At 37.0% G+C, this 21,927-nt stretch overlaps 1 protein-coding gene across 1 annotated transcript; it reads left to right on the forward strand.

Annotated features, from left to right (window-relative positions):
• The first annotated feature begins 15,823 nt into the window (after nucleotides 1-15,823).
• LOC117983800 (zinc finger protein Paris-like) lies at nucleotides 15,824-21,166 on the forward strand. The gene is made up of 2 exons (XM_034970424.2): nucleotides 15,824-16,668; nucleotides 17,481-21,166. Exons 1-2 carry the CDS (start codon nucleotides 15,887-15,889, stop codon nucleotides 17,959-17,961), a joined length of 1,263 nt encoding a protein of 420 aa, XP_034826315.1. The 5' UTR covers nucleotides 15,824-15,886; the 3' UTR covers nucleotides 17,962-21,166.
• The last annotated feature ends 761 nt before the right edge of the window (nucleotides 21,167-21,927 follow it).

The raw sequence follows: 21,927 nt of genomic DNA on the forward strand, positions 1-21,927 counted from the left end.
CTTAACAGCCTTTCATATAACGATATTCTTGTAAGTATAGGTAACCAATATATTATCTATCTAGGAGTACATTGGCGATTTGTATTTCTATGTGTCTAATCAATTAATAAATAGCAGCTGAGAAAGTGAAAATAAAAAGTAAATAGGTAGATGAATCTCTTATGAACCATGTTATGTAATATGACAAATAACAATACAACGAAATAGCTGATGCCCGCGACTACGATGGCGTGGATTTAGATTTTTAAAAATCCCTTGCGAACTCTTTGATTATTTATCCGGGATAAAATGAAGCCTATGTTGCTCTTATATGGTCTTTAACTATAACCGAATCCGAATCAATGCACGTGCTAAAAGTTCCTACCGATCTAGCCAATACGAATAAAAGGTAATAACGCTGTTTACCTTAAAGTAGGTACCTACATCCCTTAAAGGGTAGCCGTATATACGTAAATTGCTCTTTTATCGCGCAGCTACTATTTCCGCTGCTATACATTTTATCGGTTTTACGCTTCCCTTCAGGGCAATTTTGATTAATTTCTAAGCTTTTCTAGGTTATAGCGAATGTCAAATTTAATAATATATTTTTTTTTTTTTTTTTTCTCTTTATTTTGAAGCTTTGTCACTTAGTGACTATGTCGCTTCGTAAGGTAAACAATAAATACAAAATCACCAAAATCTTACCCTCTAATCTTAAAATAATTTTTAACTAGCTTATATAATAACTTGGCCTGATCACTCGCAGGGAAAGAAAGAAAGGTAACACAATTAAAAAATGGTATATCTCATTACTGAGGCTCATGGCCTCTCCCATTTCTTCTCAATCGTTCACTCTTGACAGATTGGTCGTGGCTATGAATTCTTCACTGCTGCGATCTCCCTCCAGCGACTTCTATTGGTGACATTATGTGCACACACCGAGACATGCGTGTTTGTTGGAGAGCGGATTAAGTCCATCCACCTAGTTGGGGAAAACGCCCACTTGGACGTGTGCCCTCCATTCGACCTTCTACCAAGAGGTGTTCGATGGTACTACTCTTCCTTGTAATGTGCCCAAAGAACTTGAGGATTCGCAATAATTGTACTAGTGACGAAAGCCTTTGATTTATTTTCAGTTCTTCGAGGATGGTGACGTTTGTACGATGTGCGGTCCATTTTATTCTTAAGAGGCGTCTCCAGCACCACATTTGCAGAGCGTTAATCGTCCGCCGGTCGGGTTTGTCTTAGGGTCCACGTCTCAGCCGCATATAGAAAGATCGGAAAGACAAGACATTTCATTAGGCGAACTTTGATACTTTTTGTAATTCTCCCATTAATCACATCTAAATCAATACCCATATTATGAATGCGAAAATGTGTTTGTTTGTTGGTTTATTAGTTTGTTTGTTTGTCCTTCAATCACGTCGCAACGGAGCAACGGATTGCATGGGTAGACCTGGAGAGTGTTCTACGAATTTGCTATCTCCTTCTAAAGGTCGATGTACATTACTTTCTGCCACGTACTGTACATTAATTTCTGCCGAATACTATACAATAATTCAATTAAGAAAAGAGCCACCAGAAAAACTTGTACCTACCTGAAATCCCTTGTAATTCAAATCGGTACGAGGGGATATTTTTTCAACCGTCTAATAGGAATAAAGGTAATAACATTGTTTACCTGAAGGGATCTCGATTACTTAAGATGAAAATATTCGGATAAGCTGGGCCTTTTATACCACAAAATACTTGTATCTCTTATTTTCATTCTTCCACTGGAGTAACATTTGGGTAACTTAAATTAGAATGCCTTTTGTATTTTGTACAATGTGCACTGTGTACTGTACAACCAAAGGTCATCCATACTAATATTAATAAGTACCTACTATAATTATGCGAAAGTGTGTCTGTCTGTCTAGCTAGCTTTTAAAGGTCCATCCGTTAAACAAATTTTCACGGGCACAGACTTACAGAGATAGCTTGCACCACGATGACGAACACAGGCTCAAACAGGTTCCACGAGATGTGCATAGGCTATTTTTTATTCTGGAATATTAAAGAGTTCCCGCGGGATTCCCAAAAAACCCATACTAATGCTATAAATACGAAAGTGTGTCTGTCTGTCTGCTAGCTTTTCACGCCCCATAATTTAACCGATTTTGGTGAAATTTGGTATATACAGAGTTTACATCCCGGGGACGGACATAGGCTACTTTTTATCCCGGAAAATCAAAGAGTTCCCATAGGATTTCAAACCTAAATACACACAAAGTCGCGGGCATCACCTAGTCTTCTGTATTATAAATGTAAAAGGAAAAGCTGACTGACTGACTCACTGATCTATCAACACACAGCTCAAACCCGGATCGGGTTGAAATTTGCCATGCAGAAATAGTTACTGTAACGTAGCCCGTAGGCATCCGCTAAAAAGGACTTTTGAACATTAAACCCCTAAGGGAGTACAATAAGGCTTTGAAGTTTGTGTAGTCCACGCGGACGCAGTCGTGGGCACCATCTAGTCTAGTATAAAATATGCTAATATAGACTCTCCATGCGTTCTCTGTTCGTCAGATAAGGAACAGTCTCTCGGTTTTGCAGGAATTCCGCTCTCCGTAATTACAGTTCACAAGAAACTTCTATATGAAGCAATCACACAAGCTTTCATATTAATGATAATATTACTTATTATGACAAAGAAAAACATAGAGCTTTTCTTTAACTAGAATGATGACAGTAGGTACTTTTAGAATAAAATATTACTCGGCAATTTTATAGAGTACCTACCTACAGTGAAAAATGTAATTTCATAGGTAAGTTTTTGTTGTTGTATTAGGTGAATGTGACAACATTGAAAAAACCTGAACATGAAAGCGAATCATCATCATCATCCCATCGCCGCGCCGGCTCACTATTGAGCACGGGTGTCCACTCAGAAGAGAAAGGTTTCGTCACATGAGTAGATAACCTGTGGTTTGGCTATTACGCTGGTCAAGTGCGGATTGCCAGTCTTCACACACCTTTGAAAATACTATGGAGAGCTCTCAGGCATGCAGGTTTCCCGACGATATTTTCCTTCACTGTTAAAACACACATACAGTGCGACAAGGCTATTTTGGCGCGTGGCGAAAATTGGAACTAACGCCGCCATCTTGTGAAGTATCACGCTGTCCCCTATATGCGGTGTTGCTAAGTAAAAAAATAATTAAATTCACTGTTTTTGTTAAATATTACATAATACATAACATCATTCACGATATATCCTGAAAGTAATTTTATGTATAAGTACAGCATAAATGTATGTGTGCATCTTATAGCTATATTTATCACTAGGTATTTGAGCAGGTTAACATGATAAGTTGCAAGTCCATGACTTATTTAAATGGTTTTTTATTATTAAGTATTATTCTTTCTCGAATTGGAAACGGATGGTTTTCCAATTTCTCATTCAGTTGAAATTAGATAAAACTTAGGTACCTACTCGATTTTTTACTTTGACATTTTCAACATATTCCGTAAACTTGAGGAGATTTTATTTGCTGGCAGCCTTTGTTCTACAACTACGCCTCCCTGTCAATATCATTGAAGTGCCAAGAAGCCTTGTCGTACAGTAGGTACTTAAATCAGGAAGATAAAGGTACGAGTTCGTCATGGAACTCCGGATACCTTGAATAAGGAGTCTTAACAAGTAGGCTGTCGCCGCTTACATGCCTACACATAGGGTACTTGCACATAAATCTTCATTGCAATAATATCAGCTTTCATCCAATAGAGGCGTGTAATTACTACGTCTATAATTATTTAATTAATTGGCAATTAATTATTACCCACTTATACACAACGATTTACCTGCGCTTTCATTACAGTAATATGCACTTGAACTAGTTTTGACGACCTCCCTGGCGCAGTGGTGAGCGCTGTGGTCTTAAAAGTGGGAGGTCCCGGGTTCGATTCCTGGCAGGGGTTTGGAATTTTATAATTTCTAAATTTCTGGTCTGGTCTGGTGGGAGGCTTCGGCCGTGGCTAGTTACCACCCTACCGGCAAAGCCGTGCCGCCAAGCGATTTAGCGTTCCGGTACGATGCCGTGTAGAAACCAAAGGGGTATGGGTTTAATAAAAACTGCCATACCCCTTCCAGGTTAGCCCGCTATCATCTTAGACTGCATCATCACTTACCACCAGGTGAGATTGCAGTCAAGGGCTAACTTGTATCTGAATAAAAAAATAAAAAAAAAGAACAGTAAAAGTACCTACCTAATGCGGTAATAATAATAACGCATTTCATATAGCAGTAATTGAAGTTAAAATAGGGGCGTGTTCACAAGACATCACAAAACTATTATTTATTATTTTAAATCTACTCTTTGACATTATATTTACAAGTTAGACCTAGTTTTATTTGATATTTTAAAATAATGATAAATAATTTATAGCCTATAAACGCACAACAGACGGAAACGTTTAAGTGCGGAAACCAGCCCAGAGTGAAGAAAGAAATGGTACTCGGTGATCAATCATTGCAGCTATCAATCAGTGAAAGAATTTACACAATTAGATCATTAGATCCAGAGATTGTCTGTGATCCAAAGATTAGCCCTTACATACAAACTCACAGACTAAATTTTACCTCTTTCTAATAAGTTTAAATAATATGATTTTTGTCTGATTCCGGTGTTTGATAACTAGTCTAATCAGTATCTTTTTATCGAACGTCAAAACACCGCGCTTAGTATGGCGAGCTTCTATGAAATACTGGCAAGTTGACGTGCTTTTATAATTTAATCGATAATTTAAAATGGTTATTACACTTAAAACTAACAAAGGCCGTGGGTTTTACGCATTTTGAAGACCCTTTATTTAATCACTAAACAAAAAAATATTTTTGACATAGACAAATACCGTATTGTAAACAGAGCCTAATATTTGGTAAATAGAGAGAGAGAGAAGCGGAGAAGGTATACGAATAGAATGAGACAAAGAAGGGTGATTGCACAAGTGATCACATCGAGCGTTAACTACTTTACTCGTAGCGCAATTAAAATTGAAGAGATCCATTGAGTCGTCTTTTAAATCGAAACTCATACAAATTCTGTTTTTTTTTTAAATTATGTGGGGTGGTGTGGGTATTGAAATATTAATATCTTTGGGAAAGCAATGACGTCTAGGAAGAAGCGAGCTTGCCTAGAAGATAGGTACCTATTCACTTTTACCTTGAAGCTACTTAAGTTATACATAGGTACGTGGCAGGATTTAGGAAACAGGGACGCCGGAAGGGCGTTTTAAACCTCTGCGTTTCAAACGTTGAACAAAAACGATTCGTGTGAGTAGATGGATGTCGACTACAAGGATGCCATACGCTCGCGGATTCTCGCTACCTATGTCTTAGATTGAGATTGTAATAAAGATTGATATAGGTATGCATCTTTTTCGGAATCGACACATCGGTGATGGAAAATTGACAGTGTTATAGACCCTTGCCTCCGAGAGCACGTAAAGCCGTTGGTCATGCATCTAATCTCTCTTTGATCGTGTCGAACTGCCGTTCCGATCGGACTAGTTATAGTAGTGTGGTGAAGAGAGAGTGTAGGAATCGGAGGGTTGGGACACGCAATATACCTGACTAGGACTCTACCGGCACCCTTGTAAAATGTAAGTAGGTCCTACCACATACTTTTACCCACTTTTACGGTTTACCGAAATCAAGCGTCTAAACACAGATTAGAGAAAGTAATCACACACAGATTAGAGAGTTGCCTAATCTGTGTGTCTGAAATTCTTGTTTTAACATGTCTATCAATTTATCTATCTTCATCATCATCATCAACCCATCACTGGCTCTCTATAGAGCACGGGTCTCCTCTCAGTGAGAAGGGTTTTGCCCATAGTCTACCACGCTGGCCAAATGCGGATTGGCAGACTTCACACACCCTTGAGAACATTATGTTTTCCTTCACCGTTAAAGCAAGTGATATTTTAATTACTTATTTAAAACACACATAACTCCGAAAAGTTAGAGATGTGTGCCCGGGATCGAACCCCCGACCTCCGATTATGAGGCGGACATCCTTACCACTAGGCTATCACAGCTTCTATTTATCTTCAAGCATACTTAATACCTATTGCCCTGATTTTGACCGTTTTGTATTATAAGGCACTTTCGAGTTCAACATAGAACACCAAATCGCAAATTAAACATTTAACCAGTGCCTTTAGTACAAGTTTGCACATCTCGACAGTAGACTTCGAGTATCGAAACACTACTTTATAGGTAAGTTATAGGGAAATGGAATTACAATGTTAGCTACAAACTAGGGAATAATACAAAGCGCTAATCTCATATGAATATTGGAGCTCTCGAGTCAGTATTTTACAAGCACGATTCTAAATGGTAGGTACAAGTCCACGACAGGTCGAGATGGCAATCGGGGTATGAGGCGGAGGGACGCCCCGCACACCCACACGTCACCCGCGGTTGCCCGCATCGGGTTAGCTCGGGGGCTGGGCGGGTGTGCGGGGCTTTACCTCCCGATTGCCATCTCGCCCTGTAGCGTACTTATACGTACCTATATAAAGTTCCTCGTACCTAATACTACTCAGAAGTTACCTACCTACTAAGTCTGGAACTTGAAACTTTAACATAATATTATTAACGCAATAATTGGGTATTTGACTACATCAAAAATAAATTATTTCTCAGTGATCATTAAATAGAGGGTCTTCCAAAATACGTAAAATCCACGTCCTTTGTTGGTTTAAAGTATAATAACCATTTTAAATTATCGATTAAACTAAAAAAGCACGTCAAATGATTGTGACGTCACACACCGGTATTTCATAGAATCTCGCATACTAAACGCGCGTTTTGACGTTTAATAAAAGTTATTGATTTGACTAGTTGTCAAATACCGTATTGATGCTTCAAGTTCTGATGGCTATCAAATGATCAGTCATTGCAATAAATTATAAGTAGTAGAACACAAATTTGATTATTACCTTGGTTGCATTTTGCTAACACCAAGTAGGTAGGTAGCTAGTTATATGTGGCTAACATACGTAGTAGTACTTCCAACTTCTTTGGTGGCTAATTATATTGTGCACAATCTCTAAACTAAATTGACAGGTCTAATAGTGCTATGTATCAGTGTCATAATGCTCCCTGTGGATAAGGGTAGCACTAGATGTAGCCTCAATAGCTCAACGGTTGAAGGAGCGGACTGAAATCCGAAAGATCGCCAGTTCAAACCCCATCCGTTGCACTATTGTCGTACCTACTCCAAGCACAAGCTTAACGCTTAGTAGGGGGGAAAGGGAAATATTAGGCATAACTTGATTAATTTCTTTAAAAAAAGGTTTAGACAATTATTTAGAGATTGAGGTCAAAAATACCTGTTCAGATTTCCCTCGGAGGCTCACACCTCTAAATTTTCAGTTTTCGGAGCTACCTATGGGCATTGCATATCAATTGATTTAACAGTGAATGAAAACATTGTGAGGAATCGTACCTGAGAGTTCTTTGTCATGTTTTCAAAGGAACTGGTGGACTTTAGCCTAAATCCTTCTCATTGTGAGAGGAGTCCCGTTTTCAGTAGTTTAATTAGCGATGGTTTGAGAGGATATACTAATAATCTAGAGGAGTTTATTCCTTTAAGGCCAAAACCAATACGGAGTGTGACGAAAACGGGCCGAACGCGACTTCTCCATCAATAAATGACTTAATTATTAATTTGCCTGATGTAGTGAATTTTATTTATCAAAGGAATAGAGCCATTAGGCCAGCGTTTGAAGGGTAATTGAATTATAGCTGAATGCCAAGTTACTTAATTATTTTAATTACCAGCTAAACTTTAAATAGGAAAACTTTCGTACAATAACTACAACTTATCATATAGCTGAATTAGACTTTCAAGTCAACAATCGAAAGCAGATACGAAAGTTTAGCTTTGCTATCCGTTACAAAATCTGCATTCAAATGTGATAAAACTCTTTGTTGAAACACCAATTTGTCGAGTCTCTGTTTTGTAAGCAAAACTAATTTGAATCAGCCAAGTTCGTTAATAAAGTTTTACCGTAAACCGAATATTCTGTTTAATTAAGTATAGTTGGTTTATGTACACGAGTGCCTATTTTATCGTTGTTAGTTTTGACCCAATTATGATTTTAATAATTATAATAATCATAAAAAATAATCATAGAAAAAACTAAAATTCTCAAGTTTGGTGGTTATAAGGTAAAATAGGGGTTCGAAATTTGTGTAGTCCACGCGGACGAAGTCGCGAGCATAAGCTAGTGAAATAAAAAGTAGAATTAATACAGAAAGTGGGACAATTATTTTGATAATTCTTTTGTGCCCTCATTTTATGCGTACCTATTTTCTTATCATTTTATAGCACACATCAGCCCTTTTTGCTTCAAAAGCTACGTTCACTGAGCCGAATTTGATTAATCATTTAATCTGATCATCTTTTAACTCATTGAAAATTGGCATTAGGTAAATCGGCTCAGTGAGAGCTCATTAGTGATTAAGATAACTTTTCTTGCGAAACAAGAAATTAATAAACGAGTAAAGAATGACTAAAACAGTTTAGCGTACGTACCTATTCGATCATCATCATCATCATCATCATGAGCAGTCCATCGCCGGCTCACTACAGAGCATAGTAGGCATCCGCTAAGATTTTTTTTTGAAAATTTAACCCCTAAGAGGGTGAAATGGGGGTTCGAAATTTGTGTAGTCCACGCAGTCAAAGTCGCGAGCATAAGCTAGTATAAAATAAGTAACTACCTACTTACTTAGTGTGTAGTAGTAGTAGTGAAATCCTAGTGAAACATTTGAAAAAGAATGTTTTGAGATTCGTAACAGTCCCCAACTCTCAAAAATATTTCGCTTTATTGGTACATTTTCAGTATAGCACAGTAAAATGTTTGCGGGTAGTTGATAGGCCACTGGGGAGGTTATTTCAAGTGACAACGACTTTTGGTGTAACACTATTCTGATCGAACTGTACCGAACTGTTAATACCCCAAACTTAATATTTTATAGCTGTGTTAAAATGTTAGAATACTTTGCAAGACATTGAATTAAATTATAAGCGATTTAGCGTTCCGGTAGGTACAATGCCGTCTGGAAACTGGGTATTGGATGTAGTACAACTACTTTTACCCCTTCCAAGTTAGACCACTTCCATCTTAGACTGTTGTCTGTATCATCACTTACCACCAAGGGAGATCCTAATCAACGCCTAACTTGTACCTACTCACTAGCTAAAGCTATCACTATTTAATTTTTGTCCATCACTTTACTGCCCATATTATAAATGCGAAAGTATAATATGTTGTTTGTTGGTTTATTGGTTTGTCCTTCAATCACGTTGCAACGGGCAATGGATTGATATGATTTTTGCATGGGACATACTTACCTAGTTACCTACTTTAAATCCTGGAAAATCAATGAGTTCCCACGGGATTTTAAAAACCTAAGTCCACGTAGACGAAGTCATGGGCATCAGCTGGTATTGGTATATAAAATAAATATACTTAAATCTTTTGTTGCAGCCACTCTCAATAATCCGGCAACCACGCGTCCCCGAAATGGTAGTTCAGCGCGACCTGTACAGTTACGCATAAAGCTCTCATAACTCAGTGCCATGATCCTTCGTTTATACAAAAGTCATGAGTTTGAGCAAATAATATTATAGGAGTTGTAACCTTTACTAGATTTTTCCTCTATTACTCACAATAATTTTATTATAGTTGTAATTTTCTTGGGATACCTAGTACCTAAGTATGCGGTGGGTTGCTGATCCTACCGCATTACTTACAACTCTATAAGATTTGGAAATATTAGGTTTCTACAGCAATAATAATAATTATTATTAACAAAACTTAATGATAATAACTTGGACCGATGACTTAACGTGCTCTTAAAGGCACGGAGGAAACTAAAAGGCTAAATTCGGACCTCCCGAGGTCATCCATCCAGCTGAGTTTAGTCAACGTTGCTTAACAATTTATCATTTATCGCAATGGATTGATATGGGTGTATGCCGTGCAAAGAATTTGAAAGTACTAGTACGTAGTACACCTATGTCGATGATGCCGTGTAAGGCCGTGTGTGTCACACACAGGCCACACGTGACACGTCCCTTGTCGCTTCGCAGTTTGCACATCTCTGTAAAGTTTATAGGGATGAGGATAGCATAGGTACTAAAAATCCCCGTTAACAGGCTAATCTTACCCGTCTCTACTATCACCACCTCTTAATGGTCTATGGTCACTCCAAGTCATGAAAGTGACAGTACCGATGTCCTGAAGTAGGTATCAAAAAATGTCGATATTAAAATTAAAATTTTCACCATAAAAAAATCGATATAATATTGGTATAAGTTGTAGACCGTAGGTACTTATAATAATGTAATAATAATAATGATGATTATTTTCATAGGGATTAATAATTCATGACCGATCCGATAGATTTTTGTACTGGGTTTTAGCCTTTTTGAGCCTAATCCGATCCAGCATCGATAGGTAGGTATTTTGAATGAAAAAATATAGTAAAATTAAAAATGTAGCTAGATGAGTAATTTGTTTATCGGTCCGAAAAAATATATCGAAAAATGGAATATCGCTCAAAATAAGCGGTGTATTAAACAAATTATCGACATTTTTTTTTTTTTTTTTTTTTTTTTTTTATTTATTTCCACACAAACAGAAAAAAACACAATATTGGTTTCTTCGTGCTCGTAAGCGCTTGGCGGCTTGTCTGAGCACTGCACATTCCTCTGTAGTCTTATACTTACATACATACTATACATACTATTAATGTAGGTAGGTAGTTTTAAAATAAAATAATTATGTCCGCGTATACCAGCTTCAATTTCTGCATACGAGTTGGTGAATATGTGGTAGCACGGAGTATGAATGAAACGGCTGCTCACATATTTACAAGATATAATCCAGGATAAACACAATTAATATAACAGACGAAATCAAGAAAACTGGAGCTCGGTGCTCGACAGTGATGTGTCGGTCTTGGTATCTGAGGAGCGAATGACAATGACAGGTGAACGTCAGGATGGCTGGACCACCACAGAATTTGGAAGTTTAAGCCATGCTAGGATTTAGTTATTTGGTACTATTTGGTACCTGACATCAAATAATTAGTACCTCGATAAATAGGGAGAAATTTTATAATCAAAGTGGTCAGCCATTCTGACCGTCAGGATGGCTGGACCAAGTCGGTTTTACTAAGTTGGCGGCGTTAAAGTTAATATGTTTTATCGTAAGGATTTAGTACCTAGTTAGTACTTAAACATAAACACTTTTTTTTATTTATTTGATACACAAAAAAAAAGTTATACCCAAAATCAGTTTTGTATGGGAATAGGACCAAGTCAGTTTTTCTCAGTTAAAGGCGTTATAATGAATTAATTTTTACGCAAAGATTTAGTACCTAATCAGTACCTAAATATGAATACTTTTTTAAATTTTTTCGATTCACAAAAAAAAAGTTATACCCAAAATCAGTTTTGTATGGGAATAGGACCATGTCAGTTTTCTCAGTTAAAGGCGTTATAATGAATAAATTTTTACGCAAAGATTCAGGTCCTAATTAGTACCTAAACATAAATAGTTTTTTTGGATTTTGCCGATAAACCAAAAAAAATACTCCAAGAATTGTAAAGGAGTAGTAGGTAGGTACCTACTCTACTATAAATGGGGCCAAGTCAGTTGGTTGGGTAACCGACTCCGAGGTCCAATTTGGTCTTTTCATTTAATCCGTGCCTCGGAGAGCACGTTAACCCGTCGCCATCGGTCCCGGTTATTATCACTAACATTTGACAATAAGTAACTGTAAAACCTAAGAATCGAAATTTGATTCTCGTAGTGAGTTGTATGCAGAAGAATAATGTTGTTGGATGCAAAAGAATTGTTGTATGGTGAGGAAACCCACCGCATTAGTATCCCAAGAGAACTCCAGCCATTATGTGATTTATGGATATAAAGGAGTCACGACCCTCAGCAATGAGAATTAACAACTATAAAGAAGAACCTTCATAAAAACAAAGAAACAGCAGAATAAGCTAGTACCAGCCAGAATAAGCAAGGCCAGTAACTCAGTAGTGGGTCGGCGGCGGTGTGTTGATGATGATTATCTACCTACCTGCGTCGCGGAGACCAATCCCTAATCTAAGACTACTTATTTATGAAAATAAATCATAAGGACAGACATATTTTTTTTCATCAGACTTACATACTAAATTAGATCTAAAATCAATAGTTACCTAACTTACAGACTTTACTTAACTTTCAGACTTACATAATAAAGGTAAGTCTAACATTAATACTTAACTTTCACCACATCTAGGTACCCTTTTGGCACTTAAATCAGGACTTTGGACGCTTTGTTTTCACTGAGTTATTTGATGCGACATAATAACCCCTCAAATTCTAAGATGGGGGCTATTCCTACCAAAATCTTATGATGTAATAGCCCCACTATTTTAGTACGATAATTGAAAAAGTCAGTGATGTGCTAGGGTCGATAAAATAATGATGAATGTTTATATGGGGCTCTTACTATCTGATGGTGTTCGAAGAAACCCGACTTTGTTTTATATATTAAGATAATGTATTTTTTAGTTATTTCGTGGGCATTGTAATGTGTTAGCGACTTTTTTACTTGAGTAGAGCGTTTATCACTGCCACTATGAATATTGCAAAAAATGATAAAAGCAACTGTGTCGTTACGTTTCACGCGATGGCCGCGCAGCCGCCACGTACTTGTGTCCATAAATATCATTATAAAATTGTTGTGGCTTAGTCAATACATTGAATCCATACTAATATTATAAATGCGAAAGTGTGTCTGTCTGTCTGCTACCTTTTCACGGCACAACAAATTAACCGATTCTGACGAAATTTGGTACAAAGTTAGCTTATATCCCGGGGACGGACATAGGCTACTTTTTATCCCGGAAAATCTAAGAGTTCTCGCGGGATTCCTAAAGACCCATCCGCTTAACCGATTTGTATGAAATTTTGTACCTAGACAGCTTGCATCCCTGTAATTGATATAGGCAATCCCTATCCCGGAAAATCGAACAGTTAAATCCACATTTAGGTTTTTAAAGATCCCGTGGGACACCCACGGAACAGAAAAAACTGTTGTTTCTGTTCCGTGGGGACATCTAGTTTAGTTTTTCTTACTATCCTACAAACAATAATTACCTACCGTTTTTTTATACACTGACTATTATTACAAGAGTACTTGGTATTAAAACTCTTCTATTTGCCATTAAAGAAAGATAAAACTTTTATTCAATAACTTAACGATAACAATTTGAAACTGATTATAATTTATCGAGCTATTTGGCACATCACTAGCATGTATGGAGGCGCGTCGTAATTTCCCCATAATTTACAAGAAAAAAGATTTTAAAGGAATTTGAGTCCTCCTACCTTTTTGTAAAACTTAGAATACCTAGTATGTTTTTCGCCGTGAATTGTATGAGCCACTAAGTATTAACTAAATAGAATCATAGATGGCAGAGACACAATCAAAAGTCAGAAAAGCCCCGCAGCGGGGTTATTCCGCCGTTTTCCAGAATTCAAATAAAAATTCTTGGTTGTTAAAAATAATGATTTTCTACAGAAGTAATACAGCGTAACCATTAACAAATAATAGTTATTTGTTATGCTAGGGTGCAAAGATGTTATTTTGTCCCGAGAATTCAAAGACTCGAGCGCAAATAAGTTTGCACCCGTGCGAAACACACATCTTTTCATCACACTACAGCGAGAAAAACGCTAGATGATTGATACAAGAGGCGCCAGTACCGTGAAGGTTTCAATAAGAAGTTTCTATATTATTAGGCCACAAGTCAGGCAGTAAAGGAGGTTCTCACAGGAGGTTCTAATTAAAGAAGATTCTATAAATGATGAATAAAGTTTTTTTCAGGTGCGTTCAGAATGCAAATTTAAAATTCTTACCACAAAAAAAAAAAACATTTTTATAATTCAACGAACTTCATTATATTGTTTACTCAATAAAACTGAAACAGATTGTTTAATTTAATTCCCTACATAAAAATAGAAATGAATTCATTATATTTTAATTTAATAAAAATAAAAGTTCCTACGGGTCACTTTACAAGTTAGTAAATAATAATAAACCGCGTTTCAGAACGTTTAATTATCACGTAGTATTTTTAGTTTGATAGAAAAAAGTTAGTAGGTACGCAATCATAGACGCATAGACGACAGTTCGTCAATGGTTCGTCACGTTCGAATTTCAACTCGTACTTTGCGCCCTAGGGAGCAAAATTACCACTTTCCACTCAGATTTCAAAGGGCAAAAGGATTGTTTCCGAGCGAGTGAGATGAAACTTATTTTTATGATGCACTTACTCATTTGTTGTTATTGCTTGCTGTAGTGAAATAGCAAAGATTTGAATTTAACACGTCACTTTTTTTGGCCGAATAGCCCCGCATGACCGTATGAAATAAATAATATTTTATACATTGCCTGAATATTTTAGGTATTCCAAAAAATGCCTAAAATATTCATTTCCACAATAAACAAATATTGGCGATAACATCTTTAGGTTGGTAACTACCTACTAGTATTATAAAAAGAAAAGACTCTGAAACTACTAGACTGATTTTAATAATTCTTTCGCCATTAGAAAGCTACCTGTTTTAACCAGAATTATTTTTGGTAAATTATTTTCCTTTGTACAATTTATATTCTTTCTTCTTTCAAATAAACATTACACTCATTTATACTAACCCACTACTCACATGCAAAACTTCTTCTAGGAGTATTTTTTAATATTTTATCGAAAAAATTTAAAAACCTATTTATCTGCAGGTACCAATTAGTTAGCTAAATCTTTACAAAAAGATAAGTTAATTATTACGCCTTTGATTGAGAAAAATCGGCGTGGTCCCATTTATAGTAGAGTAGGTACCTACTACTCCTTTACAATTCTTGGAGTATTTTTTTTGGTTTGTCGGAAAAATCTAAAAAAACTATTTATGTTTAGGTACTAATTAGGACCTAAATCTCTGCGAAAAAATTAATTCATTATAACGCCTTTAACTGAGAAAAACTGACATGGTCCTATTCCCATACAAAACTGATTTTGGGTATAACTTTTTTTTTGTGTATCGAAAAAATAAAAAAAGTATTCATATTTAGGTACTGATTAGGTACTAAATCTTTGCGTAAAAATTAATTCATTATAACGCCTTTAACTGAGAAAAACTGACTTGGTCCTATTCCCATACAAAACTGATTTTGGGTATAACTTTTTTTTTGTGTATCAAATAAATAAATAAAAGTGTTTATATTTAAGTACTAACTAGGTACTAAATCCTTACGATAAAACATATTAACTTTAACGCCGCCAACTTAGTAAAACCGACTTGGTCCAGCCATCCTGACGGTCAGAATGGCTGACCACTTTGATTATAAAATTTCTCCCTATTTATCGAGGTACTAATTATTTGATCTCAGGTACCAAATAGTACCTACCAAATAGGTACTAAATCGTAGCATGGCTTAAACTTCCAAATTCTGTGGTGGTCCAGCCATCCTGACGTTCACCAATGACAGGGGGTGCTGTTGGAGAACAAAGGCTTATACTTGGATGAGGTCTCAGGATGAGGCTTATTATATTCAAACAAGAGCAAAGGGGATACTTATCAGCAACGTTAGTTCCGATTTTCGCCACGCGCCAATATAGTCTTGTCACATTGTATCGATATTTTTTCAACAGTGTCAACATAATATTACTCTATGGTCAACAGCTGAACAGCAACAAAGAGTAAAATATGTAGGGTAACAGATAACAGACAGCCAGTGACAGTACGCTTAAGTTTGTTTATTGTGGTTTTAAATTAAATTATAATGGAGAATTACGAAAATATCTACAATTCAATTTGTCGATTATGTTTGAGTTATAGTAACAGTAAAAAGATGGTGTCTCTTATTGATAAAAACAGCCAAGACGGCCTGACTGCTTATGCAAAAGCCGTGTCGACTTTTGCCCATATTAGCTTTTCAAAAGAAGACTGTTTCCCCAGTTATATGTGCTTAAAGTGTTTGTATTTACTAAAAAAAGCTATTCACTTCAAATTAGTTGCTGAATCAAGTGATAATTGCTTAAAAAAATTGAAGGATTCGGTTGGCAATGATGGCGAAAATTTGAAAGAAAAAATCATAGAATTTACAATGTTAAAGTTTTATTTTCCCAATGAGTGTTTTAAAAGTGAGGAAACCACAAGTCAGTGCAGTGACGTGAACCATGTTATGGGAAAAGATAAGAAAGCTAAAGAATATCAAAGCAGTAACAACAGTGTGGATGATATATTTTTTGATAACCCCATTCCTGAATCAGTCACTGAACAAGATATAGCACATAAAAAAGATAAAATATTGGATGAAATAGAGAGCCTCATTGGCTCACACACATTCAAATCACAATCACCAATTACAGTACAAAAACAGATACACCACTTACCATTTAGAAAGATAAAAAGGCTAAACAGAAAGCTTCTGAAGGAACAATATAAACAAGAAATGGGACAGCGTAGAATACAGAAAAGGAACTTCGTTTGCAATGTTTGTAATAGAGTATTGGCAAACAAAAACACATATGACCATCATATGCAAAGGCATCAAGGGTGCAGGTAATATTGTCGCTTTTTATATACTTAAGTATACCCCCTTAGTACTAGCCTTAGCCTGAGGTTTGCTCGAGATTCTTTAAATCCTTTTTTTGTGGAGGTTTGCGCATACATAGAGTTTGCCTATTATATGCAAAATCTTGAGTGTATATATCTAGTAAATTGAGCTGTATGTTGGTAATATAGCCCGTCAGTCAATATTGGGGAAGGCTACATGCTGAGCACAGGATTTCTAGATTTCCAAATTCTGGATTGTCATTCCACAGATTGTGATAAATACTGATTATTGAATACTAGGTGATGCCCGCGACTTCGTCCGCGTGGATTTAGGTTTTTAAGTTACTCTTCAAGTTTCTGGGATAAAAAGTAGCCTATGTCCTTCCCCGGGATGCAAGTAATTTCTGTACCAAATTTCATCAAAATCAAATAAACGATTAAGCTGTGAAAAGCTAGCAGACAGACTGACAGACAGACACACACTTTCGCATTTATAATATGTATTAGTATGGATGTAGCCTTCACCATTTCCTGCTCTCCCTGGTACATAGAGTAGAGTCATGACGTAGCTTTTGATAACTTTCCTGGTGCAGGGGTGAACGCTGTGTCCGTAATTAAGTTTACATTAACTGTCTTCATTATTAAAATAATACTTAAAAATTATCAAAAAAGATGTTCCCAATCTTGTTTCTATAGATTCAAATCGTAAACAGCATAAGTTGACAACTATGATATTCAAAAATCATAGTTGTCAACTTATGGGCAATCAAAAGTCCCATTTTTCTGTTAAAAGTCTAATATAAAGTGCTTTTTATCAGGTACATCTGTGAACATTGTGGAAAAGGGTTCCCTATCCTGAACGAGCTTCAAATGCATCAGGTAACTAAACATGGCACAGGTCCATACCTCCAATGTTCCCAGTGCCACTTCAAAGCTCCGAGGAAATTAGACTTGATTGAACATATACGCTTACATACCGGTGAACGTCCATACACTTGCGACCAGTGTGGATTGACCTTCCGTAGACGTGAAATATGGAGAAAGCATTGCTTACATCACTCAGATAAGAAAGTCCAATGCCCTCAGTGTCCAAGGAAGTTCTACCAAAGAAGTGAGATGTTAGCACATGCAAATAATATACATGATAGAGTGTATGTTTATGCGTGCAGTCACTGTGATGTCCGATACACGAAAACTGCAACTGTGAGACGGCATATGACGGAGCGTCATGGTATTCCGAGAGAGATGCAGGGAAAAATTATAAGGATTAACAAAGTGTCTAGCTATCGGGAACGGTAGTGTTTGTAAATATGTCTATAGTCCATACAAAATGATAACTCTCTCGCCATATTAACTCCATGTCAAGGACACATAAAGTCAAAATGGCGAGTGAAATCTCATTTAGTACACATTATACATATGTATATATCATGATGTTGGTACTAGGAGTGGCAAGGTATAGTTCCATTTGAAAGTGATATTTACATGTAAGATCAAATAAAATACAAATTAGAAAAACTTTTTTTATTCAAGTAAAAGTACTTAAATCTTAATGGTGGTATATTTTCTTTCTGTAGAGATTAGTTATACAGCATGAATCGTAATGCAAATTGCAATGAGATAGATAAAGAACATGAATAAAATGAAATATAAGACTCGATATAAAAATAACTTACAGTATGTGACAGGTCCAAATGGCAATCGGGGAGGGAACCCACACACCCGCTAGGCCCCGCGCTCGCCCGCACCGGGTTAGCGCGGTGGCTGTGCGGGTGAACGGGGTGTACGGCGTACGCCTCATACCCCGATTGTCATCTCAACCTGTCGCGGACTATAATTGTGTCACTCTATAAGTACCTACTCTATCCGCGGAAAGAAGTTAGTATAGCGCTCTCTGTTACGTAATCCCATACAAATGATAGAAGCAAAAATCTCAGTGGGCGTTAACCATTTTGAGGCACCAACCAATCACAAAAATGTTTTCAATAAATATTCGAAATGAGCATAAGCTATTTTTTATCCCCGAAAATCAAAGAGTTGCCACGGTATCAAAAAAACTAAATCCACGCGGACGTTTTTGGGGAATCATCTAGATAGCTTAATTAATAACACGTACGCGCGCAATCTGTGTGTCCTGCAGTTTCCGTCGCGCTTTGCTTGTCTCGTGTCTTAGGTTAACTTATCCACGGGAGCATCGTAAAGATTAATTAGGTATAAGCTGAATAACAACTCTTCAAGAATCTACTCGATCGTAAAATTTTATTTCCTTCGCGGTTAAAACTTCTGATATAGAATCGTATGTTAGTTGCTAGTTTCTAAGTGGCTATTACTCATAACTACGGCTGTTCGCGTATTTTTCTTGAAAACTTTAAATTGCTTATTGATTTTATTCATTTAGTGGTTAAGTTTTCACCGCCGTAGGTACAGAGAAGTTATTAGATGAATACTAAAGTTTAACGTGTACATAGTCCGTATAAAATGAGAACTAACTCGCCATTTTGACTCTGTGTCAACTGTCATGTCAAAAATACGATTTTAATCCTTATTTTAAAGGTGACCGTGACCGTACTTTTGACATGATACTGTTGACGCATAGAATTAAAATGGCGAGTGAGATCTCATTTTGTAGGCATTATACCACGTAGTAGATATAGGCAGGCACTTACCTAGTATTTTTCTATATCTCTGTGATGTCACCGTTGAAATTTTCCTAATAATTGCTTGGTATTTTTCTATCTCTGTGATGTATATTCGTTAAATTTTACAAATAATGTTATATTTTCGTCAATTATTTTGATGGCAAGGCCAGCATAAGGCCTACTCTTAGATTTTGAGGCATCGTATTCACCACAAGCATCAATGGGAAATTATATGCATCCACGAGAACTTACTGCTCCAGCTACCGTCGCTGCTATGACAAAAGTGATCAGCCCAGTACTATTTCAGCGTACTGCGCTTGAGCCTGAAAGGAAAAGCTGACTGACTGACTAACTGATCTATCAACGCACAGTACCCGTAGTAACTAGTACAAGATTTTACGTCTCACCCAACCAAACCAAATTCGAGAGTCGAAATACTTCCGCGTTACAGTAAACTGGATCTTAATTGCCTTGTTTTAAAGCTCAAGTTTGTCTACACTTCTACAGCCAGCGCTCCAAGCGGAAACATTGCGAAATTAAAATCAGTGGCATTGAATATTTGACTTCAATTCAAGGCTGTTTAGGTCCATTTTACTGTAACGCGGAAGTATTTCGACTCTCGAATTTGGTTTCGTTTGGTGAGACGTAAAATCTTGTACTACGGGTACAGCTCAGACTACTGGACGGAACGGGCTGGGCATGCAATCATTATTTTATTGCATCTCTGTTTAGGGGTTTGTTCTCACAGCGCGTTTTTGTCGCATCTGTTTTCATATTAACGTGAAAATGTTGCAACGTGCTGGTGCAAAGACAAGTCGTACCTACCTAAATGCAGATTTACCTACTGTCTTACGATAAAAATTTTAGTCACGGCATAAACAGACGTGAAACATTTGCGAAGTAAAGGATAAACGCGTTTAAAATCTGTTTAAAGTTTGAAACCGCGCGTAAAATGTAGAAATACCATCAGAATGCAAAATGCAATAAACCGCATAGAACAATGGCGATTTTACTGTTCATGCCTGAGCACAAATGAGCGAGAATTGCGTACCTTACCCATTGAGATAAATAACTAGAGCATCTACCGATTATTAGGTCTATGCCTAAGAGTGGTTGCGCACTCATCCGATTCGAATCCGTGAAAATACGGATATAAAAACTCACACCGACCTCGGATATTGCTTATGCTCTAATTTGATTTCTGAACCAAGTCCAAGCTAAATCAGTGGACCTCTTTGACATTTATATCTACGTCATATGTACGATTTGAATCCTCACGGATGACGGATAACGAAAGTCGGAGCTAGTACGTAAGCTACCATAGAAATAGTTCCACGGCTACTTCGGAACGTATCGGATTCAGATCGGATGCAGTGCTTAATCGCCCTAAATCAGTGGAGAAATTTTCCCAAAATTGTATGAAGATTTCAAACACAACGCTTTCGTTATAGTATAGTAGTGTCGCCGATTTTGAGCAACTCATCTAACAAATAGTGAACTCACCTAACAAATAGCTGATATCATAGTGGTTAATACATCGGCCACCTAGTCGAGGGGTTCGGGGTCCGATCTCGGAACCTTAACTAAAAAACGCGCCCTAATGTTTTGCAATAGGATCTTGTACTGATTTATGAAAAGTACTCGTATCTCTGCTACATAACTAAAATGCGCCTAAAATATTTTCCCGCAGAAAATACCCACCTACTCTATTTTCAAAAATAAAAAAAATGAAAAATTGACACCATTGATTAAATTGACGTCCGTACAGCGCCAACGTTGCGGTAATAATAATTAATTATGTAAAAAAATTATGATTTTTATTTAATTATGAATTCTAGCCTAATAAACTACCGCTGTACAAAACATCACATTATTTTATTACTACAGTCCAAGAACCTATTCAACATGTGTTGTGTACTTGTGCTGCGCGTTTTCTGCGTCTAAATTACGGCCTCTAGTGATCATTACCTCTAACTCTAGGTGCTTACCTATACAGAAACGTGCCTCGCTCGGCGAAGAAGGTCGCCATTTCCGAACGCCCTCAAATAACTGGAGACGTGATATTGAATCTGTTCAAGTCTGAAATTCTGTAATTGGTTTTTAATAAACAGACGAGTTTTGATTGGTTTCACACAGATAAAAGAGTCGTTGCACAAGACCTCTAGCGAATGTTTATGTAATTTTTTCATTCTCTTTGTCATCGGAAGTGGTGATAGCTTAGTGGTTAAGACGTTGGCCCCCAATCCGGGAGAGTCAGGATTCGATCTCGGGCACGCACCTCTAACTTTTCAGAATTCGCTTTAGCGGTGATGGAAAATATTGTGAGAACACCTCCATGCCTGAGAGTTGTGTGTCAAATATGTGTGAAGCCTGCCAATCTGCACTTCGCCAGCGTGGTGGACTATGGCCAAACTCTTCTCATTCTGAGATGATGATGTTGAAAACCCGGTTGAAGACCAGAGTAAGAAATCCCAAATTTCTTAATTGCCTCTGCCGAGAATAAAAGTAAGTAGGTACCTACCTCCCACTTGTAAGACCACAGCACACTCCATTGCGCCAGGAAGGTCGTCAAAATTGGTGGTATATCTACCTGCATCCCTTGTTTCACATCCTACCACCTATGGTG

The sequence above is a fragment of the Maniola hyperantus genome, chromosome 7, assembly GCF_902806685.2.
Source record: "Maniola hyperantus chromosome 7, iAphHyp1.2, whole genome shotgun sequence".
Lineage (NCBI taxonomy): Eukaryota > Metazoa > Arthropoda > Insecta > Lepidoptera > Nymphalidae > Maniola > Maniola hyperantus.

Excerpts from the sequence above, each read along its gene's own strand:
- LOC117983800 (XM_034970424.2), top strand. The coding sequence starts at position 15,887 with ATGGAGAATTACGAAAATATCTACAATTCAATTTGTCGATTATGTTTG. Across the intron at positions 16,669-17,480 it reads CAAAGGCATCAAGGGTGCAG|GTACATCTGTGAACATTGTG; the intron begins GTAATATTGTCG and ends GCTTTTTATCAG.